This window comes from Anopheles merus, chromosome 2L (genome assembly GCF_017562075.2).
Source record: "Anopheles merus strain MAF chromosome 2L, AmerM5.1, whole genome shotgun sequence".
NCBI classification, from domain to species: Eukaryota; Metazoa; Arthropoda; class Insecta; order Diptera; family Culicidae; genus Anopheles; species Anopheles merus.
The window spans coordinates 6,853,813-6,877,854 of record NC_054083.1 but is presented as its reverse complement, the minus strand read 5'-3'; the positions used below and the strand labels follow the sequence as shown (position 1 = coordinate 6,877,854).

Sequence of the window (24,042 nt, the reverse complement as noted above, 5' to 3'; positions counted from 1 at the left end):
AAAATTTGACACACATTTCCAATCACATTTGATGTCGTTATCTTGCCCCGCGCTTCGAATCACACCTTCCGGGGCGATGTAAAAGAGACGATACGAACGATTCCGACAGCCGAATCAACTTCCAGTCTATGGTGTCGTAGGCCGCCTTGAAGTCGATGAACAGATGGTGCGTAGGGATCTGTCGCTCTCGGCACTTCTGGAGGATCTGCCGTAGAGTGAACATTTGGTCAGTGGTGGATTTGCCTTAAAGTCTTTTTAGGCCGTCCACAAGGACAGAGGAGGCGTGGTAGGCCCAAACTCAGGTGGCAAGATGGCGTGGAGGTGTCCGCCATTAAGGCCGGGATAACGGACTGGCAGACGAAGGCGCGAGACTGTGAGCGGTTTCGAACACTCCTGAGGCAGGGGAAGACTGCAAAGCGGTTGTAGCGCCGGATAAGTAAGTAAGTAAGTGTAAAAACATGTAAAATCAAATATTGTACAATGTAAAATTGTCAAACGTGCATATATTAAGCAGGCTTTTAACATCCGACGATTTGTTCATAACAACACATGTACAAACCAGCTGTTTCATGGTGAATATTTTCACGCCATGTTTAGTTTCATCGAATGTCAACGATAACCTTGCAGCAGGACAGTTGGGTACATACATTTAAGCGTGAAAATATTTAATCATGCTGATTGTGGCTACTTTACGCTTCACGGCGTGACATTGACTCGGTGTGTTTGGGGGCACGATATGTCAAATGTTCACTACAATCCAAGTAGAAAAATCAGTTAATTCTGTTTTGTTAGCGATCTCAAAATTTTAAAAAAGCCTTTTAGGCCAAGCCAAGAATTAATTTTTCATTGAACATATGTACTCTCCAAATTTGCGTCACTCCTGTTTCGCTAAACTCGGGGCAAGACTATAAATATATTTGATCAAATAAATAATTGTATGATTATGTCTCAACAAAATATTTTATTTTGTTTGGAGTAATTAAAACAGTTTATTTTTCTCCTTAATCCTCAGCACAAACTTTAGTAAGTTTTATGTTTTATTTTAGTAAAAAAAATTAACTCAAGCAAGTTTATTACAGATTTTCATCGCTTTTAAATTTGTCTTAAGATTACTACAATACTAATTTCATTTAGTTTTACCTCGACGATATCAGTTTACCCTGTGCAAAGGCGAATGAAGCCAGCAGGCTTAAAGTCTCTATTTAAAAAAAAAAACAATTTCCCCTAAAAACTACAAAGAAACAAACAGATAACACTAGATTTCCAATTTCACAATGCACAGATTTGCTTCACCATCGAAAAATATAACGAAAGCATTATTTTTATTTAAAATGTTGGCAATCGATGATCGTTCGCCCATAGTGCGTGGAAAAATCACCAACACAAGCAAACATGCCCGCGATCGGCCAGCTAGCACACAAAGAGATGAACGCCGACCGTGCCAGTCGAAAATTAGTTGCGCGAGCGAAGGCTGCAACACCTGCGTACAAGCTGTTCGTGCGTTTGAGTCTATGCGGTTGCTTGTTCACCAGACACATTACGCGACGGCGTCACCGCCTGCTGCCATTGTCAGCACTGTGATAGGTTGGTTAAACGTTTATTAATTACAATAAACCGATCGCACCGATCGTGTTCGTGGCGTGCCTGATCTGTGTAAACGATGATATTCAACGCATCGAACGCCTTGCGCGTGTTCCCAAAATGTGTGCGTGTTTGTGTTGTGAAATTATCCTGTTAAACTAGTTCAAGCTTTTCCTGCTCGGTCGAGTTTACTGTGTCGACATTGTACCCCCTTTCCCCTCCAACACCTCGCACGCACCAGAACCGCGTACGTTCAGCGGGTGACAGTTTTATCCAAAGTTCTCCACCGCCCCAAATATCGTTGTAGACGTGTGCAATCTCGCTGTCGTGCTTCGTTTCAGTGAAATCTTTCGCGACCGGGTACAATTTCCAATCGTCGTAGGGCACAGCCCCAAACGGTGGTAGTGGTGCAGTTTAACCGCCACCTCTTTGGTTCTATGACAAGTGTCATTTCCGGCTGGCTCCGGGTCCGCTGCAGCGATGTTAAAAGAAAAACAACACGAGCAGGTTGAGCGCGTGACGGTATTCCGGTCATTTAAACTGTCCCTTTACGCGTGCATCTGAATACAGTGTGCTGTGTCTGAGTTTGCGTGTGTATTTGTACGTTAGTATTTGTGTGTATGTGTGTTAACGTTCCATCTATGTAGAGTGTTCTGGTTCGTGATAAGTAGTCTATCGAGCAATGCGATCGAAAGATTCAAGTGAGATCATTCAAGCGATCGGGCACTACTTCGCGAAATGTCGGTACACGATCGCCGCAGGAGACAGTGTTAATTTGGAATCAATTTTAAATCAGTGACACGGCTAGCATATGTATCTCGTATACTGCTACATAAAGTGATGTAGCCCATCATTTGACCTCGTAGCAGTGGATTGTGCAATGAAAACTAGCCAATGGCATAATAACAGTAGGATTGTTTCACAATTGAATAACCCCACACCGGTCGAACACAATGTAGGACACGATCCGTCCCAATCACCAAACCAATAAAGCAACAAAGTAGCACATCTTACAACTATATTGTTTGAGTGTACAAAAGTATGTGTACACAAATATGTTCCGTTCATACCTTTTTACAAATAATAGTAAACAAAACATCAACCCACCTTTGTTCGATTTGAAATTCGCCTATCCTTCCGTCACAATATGTGTGTGGGCCCATTGATTAGCCTGCCATTAACTTTCTTTAGCACTTTCACCAAGTACGATCAACCCAAAAATTCGATTCAGCCATACCGCCGTACTAATGGGCACACATCGTACACCAAATGCAACACGGACAATGTTTTCACAATCGGATCGGATTTGCAAATGGGCACGTGCATGCCACCCCCCCCCCCCCCCCCCCCTTTCCCTGCCGGTCGGTGTGGGTTCCCAACCCTTTGCATGTGTGGGTGCGAGCTTGCTTCGCATGCAATGTTTATGCGATGACGAGCAACTTGCAATTGTCATTCCATGCCCGTGGCCTGACCAAAAATGACATAAACTTTCAGTTGCTACTGCTGATCGAAACGCTTGACCCCCGACCGCTGGACCACATTTTTCACTCCCTGCTTTGGCGGAGATGTTACGGATGTTTGAATTTGCATACAACTTAATGAATTCACCATGTTGGGTATTATCAGTATGCGATTCATAAATTAGTCGCAAAAAAAAACGCATAACCTGTTTTTTACGAAAACCAAATCCATCCCGAACGGCAAACAAGTTTTATCAAAAAATGAAAAAAAAAAAAAACCACAACAATCAGTTGCGAAATTCAAGTCTCGCTAGGATGGGTATTACGACACAGCACGCTTGCTTCCTTGATGATCGGAGATCCGTTGTCAAACTACATTCAATTCCGAAAATAGAAGGCCAAGCCTCATGTCAGCTTTAAGTCACTATCACAAAAAATTGAAACCCAACGGGTAGACGCTTGAGGATTTTGCTAAGGTCTCCGCCGTGCTCTCCTTCTTGTGGTTCCGACTTGGTTGGATGGTTCGTCGTCATCATTAAAACAAACAAACAAACAAACAAACAAACGACCCTGGAGAACGCATACTACCACGTACAATCCCATACACACACAACCACATACGCAATCTGCACCCCACGAACATTGCAATTTTGGTGTAATCAAGACGGCGGCGGCGGCCGCGTGAGCTCGAAATCGAAAGCAAATCAACGCTGCAAGAAGCGCTCGCAACGATGAAAGAGCGCAATGCTACCTCAAGCGGGAAGCCCTCCACTTGGGGGGAAGCCCAACATCATCATCATCATCATCATCCATCTGGCAATGGTGATGTTGGCGAATCGTTCATTTTTACCCCGAGCACAGCCTACTAATCTTCTCTTCCCACACCCCTGTCCATCGTACTTACATAAGAAGTGCGACTTTTTCCATTCGACCCACCGCAACTACAACCTCCCCAGGCTTTTAGTAATGAAGAACCAGGCATTTGTTTATTGAAAATCGTAACGCGACTGATCCGGTGTACCACCTTGGCAGTCATGAAATTAGGTGGTCAGTGTTTTTGGACGTATGCCTAATAACGGGTCTGCCGGGTTGATGTGATGTTGAAAGGAGATTCGTTCAGCAAGGTAGCGTGCACAAACCGACTAGCCCAAAATTAGCGATCGTGCGATCAAGAAGGAAGCTACTGGAACCGGAACTCCTTTCACTTGATCCATGATTTCTGTTGGCTCGAAGACACCACAGTTTGGAAAGTGTTTTGACAAAAAAAAAACAACAACAACAGACAAGCATGTAAATAAACTGTTTTCGGCATATTTACGCAAAACGGGTGTTATACAGCCGATCTTTAGACGAATACTGATCGAGACGACCCACGGTTATGATTCTTTTAACATTGATCCCTAATTTATTCCTAGCCGTTATGCTGTATTACAATCGTCCTATACAAATATTATGGTAATATTTTGACGCCTGCCACACGCGTTCTATTAAAACATGCGTAGAGGCAAACAGGATTGATCGGTGGCCGTTCGCCCTAAAGAACGTGCGTCTGGAACGTTCATGGATTGTTTTTTCGCTTCCACTTTTAGGGGCAAAATTCAGCTTGTTTGCGTTTTGACGTAATGTATCGCCTTTAAATCTTTACATTAGCACGAGGGAAAAAAACAACAACTTTTTATACTTCCAACAAAGGTCAACACCGTTGCGATCCGTCATGTGAAGCCCCGTTTCCCGACAAAAGTTACCCAGAAGTGTATGTATGCAATAAAAACCACTACGGCTGAGCCACACAACAGCGCTCAATCAAGCGTTGCCTAATGAAGAACGAATGGATTGACTGGCCGTGTTACGTTCGGTGAGGTTGGAATTTTCAAATCACTTCACATATTCCTTCGGGCGATTTGTTGCTATTACTCCTCCCAACTTTTGCTCTAACACACACTCTAACGCTGCCGCTCGAAATCTCGCGTAGAATACACAAATGCGCATACGACCTGCCACGCTGTTCGGCGCATTGTGCGTGTTGGTAACCCGGTCCGAGGTAGAATGAGCGAACCTCTGGGGAGGGCTTTTTTCTTTCCCATCTGCGACCTCGGAAGGCCATTCTCGGCACAGCGTGACCTCGTGCGTCGAGATGATGCTGCCGTGCATGCGATGTTAGTGAACTGTTTCAAGGTGGCGGTGCGCAGCGCCGTGGAATGCGCTCCACTCTAAATTGGTTGCCACATTCGGAAGGTTGCCAACCGGTTCGGGAAGGGGTAATTTTCGAAACCAAATATACACTAGACTAGGCGCTTTATTTGGTCGTTGTTGCTAGCATTGGTTGTATGTTGCTGTTGTTGACACGAGTCTGGCAACAGGCAACGTTCACAACACATTGGCTTGAACTTGATCCTTAATCAGCTCGCATAATATCCCCACTTAGCACCAGTCAGTGGCAGGGTCAGGGAACACAAAACCATACGACCGAAAACAGCACTACGCGTATAGTAGCAAAATATATGAAAATGTATACTTAATGTTGGCATCTTATTTAACATTTTTTTTTTACATTCCAAAAGATGCTTTGTTTAAATAAACAACATGCAAATGTTTGAGGCAACACAAGCCTCCCTCTTCTTAGACATAAAAGAACGTGTCATATAAGAGCGCATGAGCACCATTTGAAAGTAGGTAAAAGTACACACCAATGTGTGAAGCCAAACAATGTGATTCTTTCTTATATCACTTGAACCCATCCATCATGATGATTTAGATTGCCTGCGGCGCCTTTACTCAGCGCGCGCGAGGAGTGGTTAGTGCCATTGCAGAGCAGTGGTACGAAACCGCAAACAACTCCATGGTCGCCGACTGTCTGAACAGTTTGCCGTTTGGGTTATATCAATAGTAACGTCAAATAGTAGTTCCATTATTCATGCGCAAGATGGCTTGCACCACTAACCAAACTACGAGTGAAACGAAAATAACACCAAATGCAGGTCACGATCGTGTACGATCGAGTTCGAAAATATCTTCCTTTGCAAAATGCTGTTACCAAACCCCGACGACACGGTGTAAGGTGTTAAGTGACGCGTTTCATTCGGTGATCTTCCGAGGTGAATGGTTATGATTCATCAAACGATTCCCATTTCTCCCCAAATTATGCTGAAAAGCTTTGAAGCGTGGTTTAATTGTGTATCTTTAACAAAAACCATTTCAAACTATCTACCAATTCTCGTCGAACCGTCTAGAATGATCTTTCTTATCGGTAAACCCATACTCACGCAACTCATGTTCTACCATCATGTACCATCACAATGCTTCTTGTCACCGATTATCAAGGGTTTTTTCGAGAAAGTTTTCGATACCATAAAACTAACCGGCATAACCGGCTCTGCTCTGTGCTGTACAGAGATATAATGGAAGTTAAGCGTCATAGGTTCAGTGACATGCACGATGCACTACCAGCATCCGACGTACTCTGTCTGCAGGTCTGCAACGCTTGGATGAATGTACGCGATATACAAATAGTTTGTTTTATTGCGCAAATGTTTTTTTTGTTGTTAAAGCTTTACGCAGTAATGTGGGCTCTTCCGGTTTCGGTGCGATCGTTCAACGCATATGCGATGACGTTCGCTGACTGCTGTGTGCTGTTAGCTGGTAGCTTCGATGTCTTGCTCCAATGACGCTGAATGGAACATTCGAAGGTGTATCGAACTTTGTCAATCGACAAACCTGAGAACGAATCTCCCTTCACTGTTTGAACATGGATCAATCTATTTATGTGATTGGTAAACACTTTTAAAACGGATATATCTGTACGCATTTAAAATCGTTTGCAATGGAATAGAAAGTATTGGTGTGGAATACAATTTAACATTATTTCATGGAAAATAACGTCATAATTAGATGCGTGGAAAATGTTTTGCGAAACATAAGCACAAACATCGTTTTTGATTAACTTAATGCTTCAAGCAATAAAGCAAATTCCAGGAGCATGGAAACTAATCCTTATTTATGTAATAACCTGAAACGCAACATTATCCGCCATCTTCCATTATAACTTCCTGCGATACGCTCCTTCCAGTTATGAAACTGTTAGTTCGACAGATACTGCTGATAATCTTATATAGTGAGATTGATGATTGCTTATGCACTAGGTGGCCCCTAACTGAGAGGATAAATTTGTTAAACATTTACTATGAATTTCTCTTTGTATGATTTCGGATGTTTCATGTTTTGACGTTTAAGTGTTCTTTAACTGAGTATCACTCCAGTTAGCGAACCTCAAGTTAAAAAGCACTCCAGTAAAACACATCCAGTTAGCGGTCACCTACTGTATACGCTTATTACTACAAAATTTCTCGTTTCTCGTTTCTCTACAAAAACTCGTTTCAGAGTACGTATGCTGATCTTCACAGGCAATGCGATATGTTGGTGAGGTCATCAGTTGCAACTATTGAACTATATAAGTTACTATTTATTTAAAATAGAGTGAAATAATGTCAAAATTATCTTCAAATGTTACATGTAACATAGTTCAAAGCTGATTTTGTTTAAACTCCCAATAGGTTAAAAATACTAACGAATGAACTACCATTATCAACACTAACTCGGTGCGATTGTTCTACATCTGCTCAGGGTGAAGACGAGAAGCGGCCGGTTACATTGTGCCCAGATGTTCTGAGACCGAGACCTCATTCACACACAGACCTGACCCAAACTCCCCTCCCAAGAACGCTTTCAATTCATCAGCATCAGCAAAATGGGGGAATAAAAAAATGCAACACAACCAGCCCCCGGATGTGGGGTTTTGTTTTTTCGCGTGCCAACTTTTAAACCAAGACCACACATACCAATTGTTTGCACGCAACACACCAACCAGTGGCCGTTGTTTGCATCTACCAATACCGCTGCTGGCCATCCGAACGGAATGGATGTACCTGCTGATTAATTCCATCATTGATCGTGCTCTGCCTAGATCCTATCCTCGTGTCAGCGATGAGCTTGTTTGACGTTTGAAAACGTACCCAACTAGCGGTGATACAATGGCCCATTTTAATTCTCGTTCCACCATTCAGTAACAGCCCAATACCATTGCATTGTATGATTGATTGCACCCATACATTGGTAGGGCCTTTCCCCCCGGTCCCTGCTTCGCTCTTCAACTGCTAAACGTGAGATTAGATTTTTTTTACTTCTTTCCCAACAATCAATGACGATCGAAACTTCGTAACGATCGAGTCTGTTGTTTTGCTTCCCCTTCGAAATGATTTGACATTCACCCGTACCTCAGTAGGACAGGTGGTTCTGAGCATCAACATCAGCAGGGACCGGAACACAACACACACACACACACTCGCGACTACGCAAACCCGACAGTCGGACGAATGGGATTATTTGTTTGTTAATTAACCGGTTATTGGTCGGCCATTTCCATTCGACTGATATCGTTCGGAAAGGGGTTTTTACACAGGTAGTGGTGGTGGTGGTGTGTGAAATTCTGCACCCCCTAGACACCAAAACCCAAGACGCAAACGATTCTATGACGCCGAGAACCTGTTCTGGTGTGGTTGGAACGTGGCACACGATTCGTTTTCGGGAAGCTTAGAGAAACTTGTCCGAGCATTCCGAGCCATCTATTCGACACAGTTGCTAGAACGTACCGGGATGGTTTGGAATATTTGGTAAGATTTTTATCACAGCTAATTACTCAGACGTCTGTCTGAGAGGCGTCCGATCGTGTAACCACCATCACACACTGTCGGTGCTGCTGCTGGCGTTAAGGCACAGGCGAGGGAAAGGAAAGGGGGGAAGGGGTTGTATAATTGCGACACGGGTTATTAATGGCCCAATGCTATGAAGCTATAGCTATAAAGCTTGTTAAGTATTATTGCAATAGTGCTTTGTTTCTGGCCTAATCTCGACAAATCACCTACAGTACACCAGTCGTGAAACGACCGGTGACTAAAAGTGTGCAAACAGCAGCACCCAAAGGAAGTGCTGTAATGCATTCCGCGCATTCAATTAGTGACACTCGAATGGATTGTATTAAATCGTGGATGGATTAACGCACTTTGTGAATGTGAAGAACACCGTAAAACAATTTCAATCTGAGCAATGATTTGATACATACCCCCATATGATACACTTTCTTACGTTCATAACTTGAAATTCGATGGCTGGATTGAAGGGAACACTGGAAAAGAATGAATAAAATGTCACACAATTATGTTTTTGATTTTCAACCGTCGTTGAGGCAACTAGCGATACTCTAAATGACAGGGCTGCTTGCTGAAATGAAATGTGAAGAATGATAATTAATTACAAATAATTTTTACCACATGGTCTCTACTCTATTCACATTTCATTAACTCACCTAAGTGGATATTACCAAGAGATTTTTCCATTTCTTAGAGTGCAAACGCACATTAGCATAATTTTGCGTTTGATTATCAACGATGAAAAATGAAAGTATGATATCGTGGTCCAACACTGATCTGCAGTATTGCCTTGTCAATTGGAATTGGAGCGGTCGTGTAATTCAAGCAACGACCGCTCCAATTCCACCACACTCGAGAAAAACTTTCCGTATATAACACCTTTTCTTAGACGAGTTACAAAATTCTTCAAGTGTTGCTCGTTTTATTACCAAGTCTACTGCTGAATACGCTCACATATCCACTCACCGCTGCTGCCCACGCAAGTAGACAAATCAATAGGGCCCCTCAGACAATCTGTCGCCCTGTCCGTTTACCACACCCCTAACAGGATATACAAAAGTCCAACCGTCAGGCACAGACGAATTGTCACAAAAACGAAATCTACTCCAACAGCTTCCCACACTTATTAGCTCAACACGAAGCGCCGGTGGTGCTTACCGATTTAGGAAGTGGCTGATCTCGATGACGTTCTTTCCTCTGTCTAGTGATCCCAAAGTATTTGCTTGTTCCGTCACATCGCTGTGTCGTACTGCTGGATCATACTTGTCGGCATATTAAAGGAAATGGGAGGATGTAGGGTAATGGACGCAAAAATCTCACAATCTTATTAAATGCCTTTTTGTGTTTTTTTTTCTTTCTTTTTTTCCCATGCCCATGTACGGTGTACGGCTTCGTGTAGTTAACCTTTCTTAACACCCATACGTTGCGTTGCGTACACAAAAACCGAAACCTCCAATGCAAAAATCATACAACATCCAGCCGGATGAGGGAGAGAAATAAATGTACACAGCAAAATCAACCCATTACTCAAAGTGCCAAAGTGTACAGTGCACAAGGAAAACGATCGCAGAAAGTGAAACAAAGTCCCAAATTACGCTCTACCCAACTGTCGGCCGTGCGTGAAAAGAGCAAAAAACGAAAGTTAATTTCTTCCCTCTCCAGCCATAGATTCAGATTGGCTGGTACCATTTAGAGGCAAATATTCGGTGTTGGCGCAGTGATCATTTGGTGCAAGTGTTTGTAGAGTTCTGGTTCGGTGTAATATTTATTCGCCCGTCTTCGGCGGTGGTTCAATAACAACTGTCAACCTATTCTCCCTACTTGTACATGCTGTCCCTCTCTGTCACTGCTATTGCATTCTACAATCCCTTTCCTCCTCCAAGAAAAACAGTGAAAAAAAAGCCTCTCTTATATTCTGTTATACAGATTTTCTATGGTTTTCAACTTAAAGCAAACAATTCACGGTTTACAATATCGATTGTATATACATCTACGTCTAATCCTTAAATCCTAACAAAAACCAAATTTGCATGGTCTAACTTTTTAATTGTCATAATACTTCATGATTCTGACTACTCTGTCGTGGTTTCCTGCAAATGATTTTTTTTTGTACATCTACATCTCGATCTTCTATTCTTCCACTTCCTTCATAGCATTAGTAACTTGATGGTTGTATCATATATGTGCTCCATCTCTCCGTGTTCTGAAATCCTATTGCGTGTAGTACATTTCCGTGTCTCGGCTACCTCGAAGGACTTCTCTGCATCATGATTCAGGGTACAGTCCTGTGCATTACGCTAAAGATAAGCTGCAAAAAAACATTATTTTTCAAAATAATTTCATTTTTCATTTAAAATTCCCAAACTCAATACTTATCCGATACATGTAACTGTAACTACAGCTGATTTTTCTTTGAGATCTGCGCTCAACCGCTTCAACATCCTTCGTTGGTTCAATTCTACCCGGTGTCACTTGCTTCTGCATTGCTCCTATAAATTCCGTGTCATCTTCCTTCTCGCTTTCTTTGCTTGACTTCATTCTTAACACTTCAAACACATCTACATTTATAACTCTCCTCATCGATGACTCATGTCTGACTTTTTTTTTTTGCAAGGTAGATTCCTATTCCAACGCTTACTTATTTCAACATCTCAAAGCCTATTTGACATAAATTACGTATATTCTACATATTTGCAGTAATGTTTGATTCTTGTCTTATTTACTTCTTCTATTTATCACAATTCCTACAATACGTCGCTTCTTCGAACTATCTTTTGTATCTATACTTCTTGTTAACTTTACTCTTCCCTATTTTCCTAACTCATTCCGATGCATTTTAGCTTTTGTCAGTCTCACCATGATCAATAGACATTACATAATCTTTCATTACATTATTATGGACATTATCTTTCAGATATCATCTTAGCTGGTCTTACGGGCTGGTCTTACGGGCTGGTTTTACAAACTTGAATTCTTTTTTTTATCTCACGTATAATCTACTGACCTGGGACTCGTCCAAAATGTTTGTCAGTTACACTTTATTCCATGAAGGAATGATTTTTCCTGCACCAACTTTTGCTATCTACACGTACTGGAAGGTGTGGCAAAATATCAAACATGTTATTGTATATGCTCTTAAATTTTCTTCTTTCTTCTTTTTTTTAACCTTATGTTTCATTTTGTCCGTAATGAATTTTCATTTCCCTTTTTTGCGATGTAAGATTGCAACTACCTTAAGTAGTCATTATGATCTCTTTTTTTAATTGTTAAGCATTTAAAAATTAATTTCCCATCCTATTTTAATAATCTTCATGATCAGCTTGTTACTCTGTGTTGTCCGTGTGTATCAATCTGTTAGTGACTTCATTTCGATTACTTTAACCTTCGCTCGCGTAGATAATTTTGCCCATTTGTCCAATCATATGCCTGTCTTCTTCTAATTGCTTTGGCTACTATCCTCGATGGAGCCTAATTTTTACCAGCTGTTTGCGTTGACCTTATTCAACCCTACTTCAAGACCTTAACCGAACTTATCGCTAATTTGCTCTAAACCAGGTACCAAAATCGGTCAGTAGGCTGTCAAATTGGACGTCCTTTCATCCTAGCAGCTATCATAGCAATTAGCCTAGCTCCATCTGGAATGGGTTGAAATTGGGATTGGTCGATCTGGATCTGGAGATCTGGACAATCTATCTGGATTGCTATTATAGCGAGTAAACCCTTCGGACCAATGTTTTTTTTGAACTTGTATCCTGTTATCAATTTTGGTATTGTATCAGAAGCATAGGAAGAGCAATGATTCCCTCTAATATTTTTGAAATACTCTATCATTACCACAAACCTCCAAAGCAACTGCATTCTTAAAATACTACATGTTGTTGGATAAACACAATAACGATTAATGAAATCAACAAATTGATTATTTTTCAATCTCCAATAGCTAGATCCATAGTTTATAATCAAGTCTTCTAATCTATCTATCATCATGTGCATTTCGGTTGAATCACAATTCTGTCGTGATGTATTAGCATTTGATTTGCAAACAAATCCCGTTTGTTTATATAAATGCATGACTAACGATTTTATGTAATTATTTTTAACTGTAGGAATTATTCCCCGATTTTCGTTCGCATTACATTACTTTCTTTGAAGTTATCAACAAGATTCCTAATTAACAAGACTCTAACAAAATTTGCCTATTGTATTTTTTATGCATCAAAAGTGCCTTATTAATCAAAAGTCAGCACCACATCTAATTTTGTTTTATTCTATTAAATGTTATCACATAATACAAACTATCTCTACATTCTTTTCGTTTTTTTTGTTTACTGTATCCTGTCTCTCAATTGTATTTTTTCTCTAAATCTTCAATTTTATTTTCTCTCTCTCTCTCTCTCTCTCTCTTTCTCTCTCTCTCTATGTCTCTCTCTCTCTCTCTCTCTCTCTCTCTATGTCTCTCTCTGTCTCTCTCTATCTATCTCTATCTCTCTCTCTTTCTCTGTCTCTCTCTATCTATCTCTATCTCTCTCTCTTTCTCCGTCTCTCTTTATCGCTTTTTTATGTGCAACTGTGCACTTCATATAACAGCCGGAATCGCATTCTTTTTATCGCACATAATCACATTCAAGATGTCACGCACATTGAGCTTCTCGCGCTGCCAGCCACTCTTTAGCTTGTTTTTTATATTAATCTATGTTGTCTTTTATGTGACAACTTGGCTTGCCAGATTAATCTCTTTTCCACCACTATACTTTCCTTTCTACTTTTGTCGTCAGCGTATGCTGCAAAATATCAATTTTCCTATTTTAGTATGGCAATTCTTCTAACTTGATTTCTATGTTATGGAACCATACCGATCTAACATTAGTTTTAATGCGGCACTTCGAAATTCCTCGGTCTTGCCTTTGGTGCTACATACTGGATATTCATACTAGATCGTACTGGACTCACATTCTCATTACAATATGGCACTAAAGATTTCTCTGGACTTGCCGTTTGTGCTACGGAACCATACCGGACTCACATTAACTTTAACACGGCACTTCGAATTTTTCGGACTTGCCTTTTGTGCTACGGAATCATACCGGGCTCACATTCTCATTATATGGCACTACGGATTTCTCTGGACTTGCCCTTATTGTGCTACGGAATCACACCGGACTCACATTAACTTTAATACGGCACTTCGAATCTTTCGGACTTGCCTTTTGTGCTACGGAATCATACCGGGCTCACATTCTCATTATATGGCACTACGGATTTCTCCGGACTTGCCCTTATTGTGCTACGGAATCACACCGGACTCACATTAACTTTATTACGGCACTTCGAATCTTTCGGACTTGCCTTTTGTGCTACGGAATCATACCGGGCTCACATTCTCATTACAATATGGCACTACGGATTTCTCCGGACTTGCCCTTATTGTGCTACGGAATCACACCGGACTCACATTAACTTTATTACGGCACTTCGAATCTTTCGGACTTGCCTGTTTACTATGGAAAAACTGCGCTATGGATTTGTAAACAGACTCGCATTTTATTTGTTTCGGATTGCTGTTCGCTACGGTCTTCGACCGGACTCGCATCTCCTTTTACGACTGTTTGTTTTTTTTTATAAAATATTTTTATTTGCACTGCGGTCTTTAACCAGACTTGCATGCTTCTTACTGTTTCAGTTTTCATCAAAACTAGTGCGCTACGGATTTTTAACCGGACTCGCATCTTTTTTTTAAATTGAAATTTTTTCAACATCTTTCTGTTTCTGCAAACACTGTGCGCTTGGGGGTTTCAGCCGGATTCGCATTCTTTTTTATAATCATTATAATTATTTCGATATGCACTACGGTCTTCAACCGGACTTGCATGCTATTTTAAAATTATATTTATTCAAAGTCTCTTTTTATTACAAACACTACTTTGCGCTGCGGAGTTTCAACCGGACACGCATTCTCTTTTTTTAATCAATAGTATTATTTTGGGTATGTACTACGGTCTTCAACCGGACTTGCATTCTTCTCGATTTTTCATGTTCTTTCTTATTTTTTTTTTTAGTTTGCCAAACTGCGCTGTAGATTTCAAACCAAACTCTCATTCTCTTTTCCCGGTCAGCAAAAATATGCATATGCATATCATACTTTCTCGCTCTTACATATTAAAATGTTTGTTGGGTTCTGTTAGTAAGCGTCAGTTTTGTTGATTGGGTACGCAACATGGCTGTCATTTACTTTCCACGTTTGGGACAATGCTTCGGGATTTTGCCGAACTCACCTTTGTTCCTTTCTTTCGTAAAACGCTACGTGCTACAACTTTTTTTCCCAGACTCACTCTTTCCATCATCTCTTATCTGCACGTTTTACACACCACCAACAAAAAATCGTACCGACTGCGCCAATTGTAGAGTTCTGGTTCGGTGTAATATTTATTCGCCCGTCTTCGGCGGTGGTTCAATAACAACTGTCAACCTATTCTCCCTACTTGTACATGCTGTCCCTCTCTGTCACTGCTATTGCATTCTACAGTGTTCAGTAAAATCTATTTCGATTGTTTTGTCGTCGGAACGACATGCGCATCGCAACGCGTGCCGTTTTAAGCATGATCGCATCGCAACACACCGGTGCGTAATCCTTCGATCGTGACGTGCATGTGACAAGTAACATGTGCCCACCATCTTCTTCTTAAGCTCAAAATTCGAAAGGTGCGTGAACAGTGTAAAATACACACGATATTACATACCCCTGCGCAGTGTGTTTGTGAATGTGCCATCGAAGCTGATCGTGATCGTGTCGCATCATCGTCGCTAGTCATACACGGAGTCCCCACAGTCACGAGTCCTTCCGAATGAAATAATAACTAAACTCTAAGCTGCTCCTGCCCGAGTACAGTGGACGTGTGCCGTAAGCAAACATGACTGTTTCGTATTCAGCGGAGGTACCGAACGGTAGCAACTTTGGCGTATTTTGGCGAATTCTATGGAAGTAAGTATTGCAGTAGTTAGATGTAACATGCTGATTGGTGATGAGTTCCCCTCTCCCGCACCCGTTGAGTCCGGCTGCTCACGTATTAGGGTAAAGATTCCATGACAGTCAGCAGTAAATAACAGTACGATATTTAAATATTAATTAAAAGGTTACGCACAGAAATACGGACTGGCATGCACGGATTAACATCTGGCAAATAACGAAAATCTTAGCAAATGGTACGTGCCTAAGTGAGTGTTCGTAAAAGCCATCCTGAATATCCATTGTTGCACGATCGGGACGATAGTTTTGAGCATGATCGCCGTATACAAACTGTGCTTGAAAAAGGAATATTTGATGATGATGTACGATAATGTTGGTATGCTTAAACTTGAAAAGCAACAGTTCAAATGCTTTTATTTGTTACAATGCTGAACAGTCAGCCCATACTCTCATTCATACGTTTTTCAGCAAATGTGTTGAAATCTACAATCTCTCACAATATATGTCCCTGACATTCGCGGTACAATCGAAGTCAAAAGGTTGGCTAAGATCGACACTGATTGCTGTGTGCTCAACAATATTAAAAACAAGGTTATTTAGTCATTTTTCATTGGCATTTGTTTGTTTCTGCAAAATTAAAAAATGAATTCAAAATTAGAAAAGTTTCGAATTAAACTCATTGTTCAAAAAAACAAAAACCTTTGTAATCTTCTTCACACAACGGTTCTACGTTTTCTCTCTATGTATATTTATTCAATTCGATCTTTTCTCATACTAGTTTTATTTATGCATTTACATCTTGCCACATGCATCTTCAACCAAATGTCAAACACAATTGCACCTGTAAACGGTTTTGAGTCATGCAAATCATCCCACTGCACAGGCAAAGATCACAACCTTATTGGCGCAATGGTACTTTATCCGATACTAACGCCTCTAGCACGCTCACGTTTTATTAAATTCCTTTTTTAATGCAAACTTCCCCGTGTATCACACTTCGTTTTGATAATGTACTGCCTCTGTCAAGGTTACAGGGGCGGAATAATCAAAGTACAACACATGATTTATTGCTCGGGTGGGGTGTTGGTATGTGGTTCGAAATCGATTAATGGATCGATTAGCTGATCATGCCCCAATGCCCTAATGTTTCGTTGCTGCTGGAGAATGCTAGTCAGTGCGGCTACTTGGTTCAACAATGTGTTGACCATCGTTCATGGTTTGCCGGAAGTATTTCTTAACAGCCGACCCGGTTCTCGAGCGCTCGAACCAGTTAAGACGGGACCTGTTTCCTTCAACTCTACCATCGCTATCCTTGACAGCTATTGACGAACTCTCCAAAGCTTTTGGCGATTGACTGACAGGCTGACCAACCTGCCCATCACCGGTAGCCAGTCTTCAAGGTCATACCCAAGAGCGTTCAAACATAAATGCATATATGTGATGTGCACAGCAAGTGACGTACCCGCGCTGCAACTAGCTACCCGCCGGTAACACACACACACACACGCGATCTTCCGTGGCAGCTTTTGTCGCCCATGAAAGATCAGGTGATAATTACGTACGTTCACATGCAGTGTAGTCGACGTTATCAACAACCGGTTGTGCACTGAACGACTGAACGACCGCTTCAGTGTAGTCTTCACTAGAGCCAATCGTGGAATCTTGCAGATGGGGTTGGTTCAAGTATGCACGACAATTGTTGTTTACAATATTTAAATTGATTTTTTACGTTTCCTTTGTGTTCATAAAAAAACGATAAAAATGAATTTCTAGTTTATACAAGATTGTTTGTTGATTTTTTTTTTTCATTAATTAAAATGACACTCATTGCACACATCCACCAATGCCATCCAAAGGGATTAAGCATCCAATCCAGTCATTCTCATGGCACAGTCGTCATGCCAAGTCGTCAAGTGAACGAGATAATAATAATATGGACAGACAACCCTTCCATACAGGCTGGCTGTAACCATCTTGCTTATATAGGTACATCATCAGTCACAAATATCCCAAAGCTCGCATGTTAGGCTAATAACCTAAGAACGACTACGGTTGTACGGTGCCAGATAAGAAATAAATAAATCCAAAATATGCAATAAACAAACATTTCATCAAAAATGGTTGTAAAAAGTAAATACCACTTGGTGCAGCGATAGCACGTCGCCATTCCTCATTAGGTCTTTTCTCTCGAAGCAAACAGGTAAAGGGACATAAGCTTCTACCTATAACCCTGAAATTAAAAAAAAAAAACCTAAACCATCTACCTAGGAGTCGCACCGGCTGGTTTTCGAATTACACTGACTTAAATTGTGTTGAAAAGGCTCGCGTCGGAAAATGCTTTATATGCAGGCAATTAATTGTCTCCTTCAAACGTCCTCGAAGCTTTGCGGTGTGCATTGCTCTTTGATCGCACACAAAACTTCCGCACAAAAGCACAACAAAAAACACGCGTGCCCAATAGTAACCTCGATGTTGCTGTGTCGTTACTGGGGCAACCGTCAAGAGCGCTTTATTCAAGTTTATTGGAAAAGAGGAAAGCTAATCCCCAGCTGTTTACAAAACCGACGTATCGATAGATTAGTTTCTTGGACGATTGATTAAAGGATATAAGTACACTCATTTCATAGTTTTGTAAGTCAAATAATATTATACCGGTAGATGGTAAACGGTTCAGTTGACTAGCAACTTCTTACTGCTTATTGCTGTGTTTTATGTTTTCATACCATATTGTTACCATATACAAGGTAAACGCAATTTTGGATATCATTTTAACGTTGTATAAATTACTTGCGGTGTATAACAACAACAGCATAAGATTTGGGGTTTATAATCCTTCCACAAACACTTCTGGCTGACTATTTCCTCGTACCAAAAGAAGCAGTAACACAGTGTTGATTATTTTTAATTGCTGATTCGTGCTAACTCAGCTGTATGCACATTCCATCGTCCAATGGGGGTTTTTTTCTGTGGACGAATGTGTGTGTTTGTGTGATGTTTTCTTTGCCATTGGGACTGATCCACTTCTATTGCCGTGCACGTAGCAACTGTTATTTTGGTCAGGCAAACGTTCTAAGGTAATTTCTAGCGGCGAGTTCTACATTCATTAGTTCAGGCGAACGTCATCACTAAACAATGCGCCCCACTATTCGTTGTTAATAGTACGCCGCGTATCTTAAGTAGGAATAGAATGGCCGGCAGTGAAGTGTATCTTCTGAGTAAATCTTTTTTGGGATATTCCAAGCCGTGAATCGAGCTGAGCGCTTAGCTTAGTTGTTTAGATTGTATTAGGGCTTGGGTTTGTACAGAAATCGTTTCAAATCTATACAGAAATCGTTAAAATCGAATTTATTGTAACACCTTTTTTCCTTCAATTTTCAGATGGCGTGGCAGTGTTTATAAAGCCGTTTGGCGGGAACTGTTAGCATATCTGCTAGTCTATTACACACTTAATTTCACATATCGTTACGGTCTCAGCGAAGATGGTAAAAGGTAAGATGATCGATTTGCATCGTTTTTTTTTTGCTGTTGTTTGAATTCTTCAAACACTTTCTTCTTGGTTGCTGCTACAGGGTGTTCGAAAGAATCCGAACCTACTTTGGCCAACAGCGGGAAACGGTGCCACTTTCGTTCGTGCTCGGATTCTACGTCAGCTTGGTTGTGAAGCGTTGGTGGGAACAGTATCGGATGTTGCCATGGCCGGACACACTCGCGCTGTTCGTGAGTGCCGCCATCCAAGGAAATGTAAGTAAATCGCATTAACTGGCCCAAATTTCAAAGAAGATTTACTAACTCGCTCCTTGTCCTGCAGGATGAAACGGGACGGCTGATGCGACGAAACATTATGCGCTACATGGTCCTGTCGTACGTGATAACGCTGCAGAAGATTTCGCTCCGCGTTAAGCGTCGGTTCCCCGGCTGGCAGCATCTGGTCGATGCAGGTTTGATGCTCGAAAGTGAGCGCAAAATTTTCGAGATTATGGACTCCAAAAGCCCCATGTCGAAGTACTGGATGCCGCTGGTATGGGCTACAAACATCATCAATCGCGCGCGCAAGGATCAGCTAATCCCGTCTGATCATATCGTGCAGACGCTCTTGATGGAGCTCTCCGACATTCGGCGTAGGTTGGGTGGTTTGATCGGTTACGACACGGTGTGCGTACCACTGGTTTACACCCAGGTCGTGACACTTGTGCTGTACTCGTACTTTACCGCTGCCATCATGGGTAGCCAGATGATCCCTACCTACGATGCGGCGAGCGGCACATACCAAGAGCTGGATGTGTTCTTTCCACTCTTCACGGTGCTACAGTTTGTGTTCTACGTGGGATGGTTGAAGGTGGCCGAGGTGCTGATCAATCCATTCGGCGAGGATGACGATGACATCGAATTGAATTGGCTCATCGATCGACACATTAAGGCATCGTACATGATTGTAGACGAGATGCACGACGAACATCCGGAGTTGCTGAAAGATCAGTACTGGGAGGAGGTCGTACCGAAAGACCTACCGTACACTGTCGCATCCGAGCATTACCGGCGCGAGGAGCCGAAAGGATCGGCTGAACACTACAAGGTGAAGGAGGCGGATGCGGTCTACGCAAACATCGGTGCCGTCGGTGGGAAGCGCATGATGAACGACGAGATGTACGCTGACTATGTAAGTAAAAATGCGTACCGCGCACGTCTGGTGTAACTTTTAACATCATTCTCTTGATTTGTTTTCATGCTGCAGGAAAGCGTAGACACTCCAATGGCAGAACGACGGAAGGGATGGCTTGGAAAGGTCAGTCGCATGGGATCGGGACGAAGTTCGTCAACTGCTTACTCGTCCGGTGGTCTTTTTGCGCGCAATCGACACAATTCTGTCTACTCCAGCCCAGAAGCAGGCCTCGGTCAACCCATTGTCACAGGGGCTCCAGCCCCTAAGGTCAGCTTGTATGATCGGTTCGTGAACCGGAAGTCTGGTCGACACGCGAGACAAATTATTAAGCAAAGTAAGCTTTCAAAATTCCTCTTGTTTTGGTACTATATCTTTTGGAGCACGTTAACATTATGGCTATTTCCATTACCAGATTCGAAGCTTAGTCTCAACGGATCAGTCATATCGAACGTACCGCAAAAAGCGCGCCCACGAATACCGACACCAGACGTGACGAAGGAAAGCCGTGTCGCACCACCCGGTACAGTAACGACAAGTACCGCCAACATTGCATCTGGTGTTGCACTGATGGCGACTCAGGTAAATGATGCAAATGACAGAAACCCGATTAGCCCGATCCTAATACACACATGATTGACTACTAACGTTCCTTTAAGCTTGCAAACAATCCCTCTATCTATCCGGCATCCACGGCCACGCTCAACAACAACGAAGTTCCAGTGGTCGGGACACTTTTATTAGCACCGATCAAAGAGCTAGATTCCAGCTCGACGACCAACACTTTACACTCAGGCCAATCCGCAACGGCTTCCCTGGCCAAATCAATCCTTCCATCAACACTCAAGAGTTCCGGTAGGTATCATTCGGCGTTTGTGAGCCGCAACTCTCTTCCTTCGTTTGAAATGTCACTAATAGCCTGCCAACCCTCACTCTAGAGCAAACGTTTTCACGTTCTCGTCCCTACTTTGCAGTGTCCCCGTTTGGGAAGGATGGCACCAATCTTGAGCTCACACTGACCAACTCATCCTCGTTGGGTGGGTCACCCAATCCACTCGGAGGCAACACCGTCATTGTCCTTCCGGCAACAACTACTGCAGTGGCTGTTTCCGCCAACGGTACTACAGTGACCGGTACTATTCCGATCACGGCCGGACCGGGAAGGTCGCACGACACAACCGACGCTAGTACCGGCATCAGAAGCACTTCGCTAGCATCGGGTGTGCTAGTACCGAAAACGGACGCCCTGTTGCCCATTTCGCTTACCTCTATTCCGCTCTCGTTTACGGTGACGCCCGTTACAAACACCAGCAGTAATAGCAACACCAGCACTACCACCACCACTGGCGGCACGATCATTACCGAGCTACCGTGTGACAACGGTGAGATCAGTACGAGCGTCACGATGAGTAACGAAAAAAACCGCCAACCACCTTCCAGCACTGCGGACAGTTCTTCCTCAGCCGCATCGACACTAAGCAAACGGAAGCCAAAGCATGGCGAGGTTTACGTTTAGAAGACTAGCAAACACACACAGGATTAATTGTACTATAGACAAACATAGCAAAATTTAACACAGAATGAAGGTTCAGCATAGAAGCAAACGTGAAGAGATGTGCCAATTACAAATTTTCCTATTTCTGTATCACTATTAACACATTCGACCCGTGAATCCGTGCTGGAAAGCGACTTACAAAGCCACTGAGCGCTGTGTATTTGTTCTAGAAATCGCTGATACAAAGTATTGTTTGTTTTATAAGAAAGTAAGTTACACGTACACGTGAAAGTAAAATAAGTGTATATTTTTACAGTAGCAAAGAAGACAATCAGCAGCTAGTTTTGTTCTTTCTTGGATCATCATTCAAACACGCGTATAAATTAAGCTCGCCAGAAGTTAAGACGCACGATTGTTCGTCAATCGTCTTAATACAATTCCGTCCATCTTTTGCCTTGCGATATATGCATTTGAAATGTATTTTAACTAATTGATATACGTGTTACCACGATAAAGAAGGTAGACCGAGCAAACTTGTTTTATATTCGGATCGGATTGAATCTGGCTGATAATGGCCATATTTTACCAGCCCTATTGAAACTTTCCTCCCATTGCGCATCGTAGGAAAGTTATATAAAAAGGTAGTGTTTAGCATTTTAAAAACAAATTTTGTACCAACTGAGAACCGTAAATGGCAATCTACCATCTAGGTATAAACAATTTTTAAATAAACGTGATCAGGATATTTTAATAGGTGTCCTTTACTTTAGCAGACCATTTACTTTACAATAAATATCTGGAATTTCCAGAACATACTTCTGGATTTGGAGGCATTTCTAAACAGACACGTAATAGCCAACCGAGCCAATTTCGTGCAATATGCAGTGCTGCAAATGTCACTGTCAATGTCATTAAAAGATCTGACTGAAACAAAATCTATGTCAGCGTCACGTACTCAATATTGATAATCAGAGGTGATACTCAAAAAAATTGGTGTGACCAGTGCTGCAAAATGTCACAGTCAATGTCATAAAAAAAAACTGACTGAAACACAATCCATGTCAGCGTTACGTACTGAATTATGATAATCAGAGGTGATACTCAGAACGGCTGGTGTGACTAATACAAGCTCATGACATATTTGTGATCATCGCTACTGTGATTGAGAGATGTGAGAATCAAACAGTTGTTGCGACCATCACACCAACGTTGTGTGCAACCAACAGTCACTTGGTCGCGACATTTTCAGTCGGTGATCATCGCGATAGTCATGAGAGATATGCAGTGCCTGCGAGTGGTTCCAAGAAACAAAAGTAGCATGGTTTCTCGCTTTGTTTGACTCGACACACCATCGAAGCAGACATAGCGAAAAAGCATGCTCATTTTGTTGAGTGGGACCACACGCCAAGCCATGTTCCAAGAATGTCGTGATTATCATCGACAGAAAATGTCGTGACCAAGTGAGTGATGAAGAGTTGGGCGCTAACCAAAATGTCACCAAGCATGTGATTAATCCACCAACTGTTTAGGTCTCATTTCTGATCATCTCAGTTGTGTACGTAAGCTGATTTGAGCTTCGGTTTCAGTCATGAATGTTGGTGACTCAAACAGTGGCATTTGGCAGCACTGTTCACAGCCAGAAAAAAATCATGATTATGCTTGCGCCGGCATTAAGCTCAGCTTATCAGTCAGAGTATGACGTTGGACACAAGCTTTTGCATGTCGTGTTCGGCATGTCATGACGAACGTTCGTTGAGTATCAGCAATTAGCATCAAGCAACCTCGGATATGTTCATTGTTTTCGTTGGTGAATATTTCGTGATGCTCATGACATTTTGCAGCACTGGCCGGATGAACAAATAGAAATGCTATACGAGCCGAATACGGGTTTGACATGTCAACCCGTTTACTATATTGAATATCGAATATCGTCAAGTCAGTCTTACGTAAAGAAGATCGATCAAGATGGGAATCGATTCCTATTCCGTTATATGGCTCTAGCTAGTATTTAGCGAGCGTGTCGTTATAAATCTTAAAATATTGAAAACCACTGGTGTTGGTCAATATAAAACGAATAATAGATAAAACAAAAATATCACAAAGCATAAACTCATATGAATTGGGCATTTGCAAAGCTATACTTACAATTTTCAAACGATCAATCTTCATTCTTTCACACTTCA

At 41.9% G+C, this 24,042-nt stretch overlaps 1 protein-coding gene across 5 annotated transcripts; it reads left to right on the top strand.

The window, feature by feature from the left end:
• Positions 1-1,436: 1,436 nt before the first annotated feature.
• LOC121592927 (bestrophin-2) lies at positions 1,437-22,685 on the top strand. Of its 5 annotated transcripts, none has more exons than XM_041914851.1 (9): positions 1,437-1,584; positions 15,491-15,722; positions 19,086-19,196; positions 19,277-19,448; positions 19,516-20,364; positions 20,440-20,701; positions 20,780-20,946; positions 21,024-21,219; positions 21,303-22,685. In XM_041914851.1, the coding sequence occupies exons 2-9, from the start codon at positions 15,652-15,654 to the stop codon at positions 21,878-21,880; spliced, it is 2,406 nt and encodes an 801-aa protein (XP_041770785.1). In that variant the 5' UTR covers positions 1,437-1,584; positions 15,491-15,651; the 3' UTR covers positions 21,881-22,685. The 5 variants fall into 5 exon arrangements, with proteins under 5 accessions (XP_041770785.1, XP_041770782.1, XP_041770783.1 ...); XM_041914848.1 differs by having other exon boundaries at positions 15,428-15,722; XM_041914849.1 differs by having other exon boundaries at positions 15,339-15,722.
• The last annotated feature ends 1,357 nt before the right edge of the window (positions 22,686-24,042 follow it).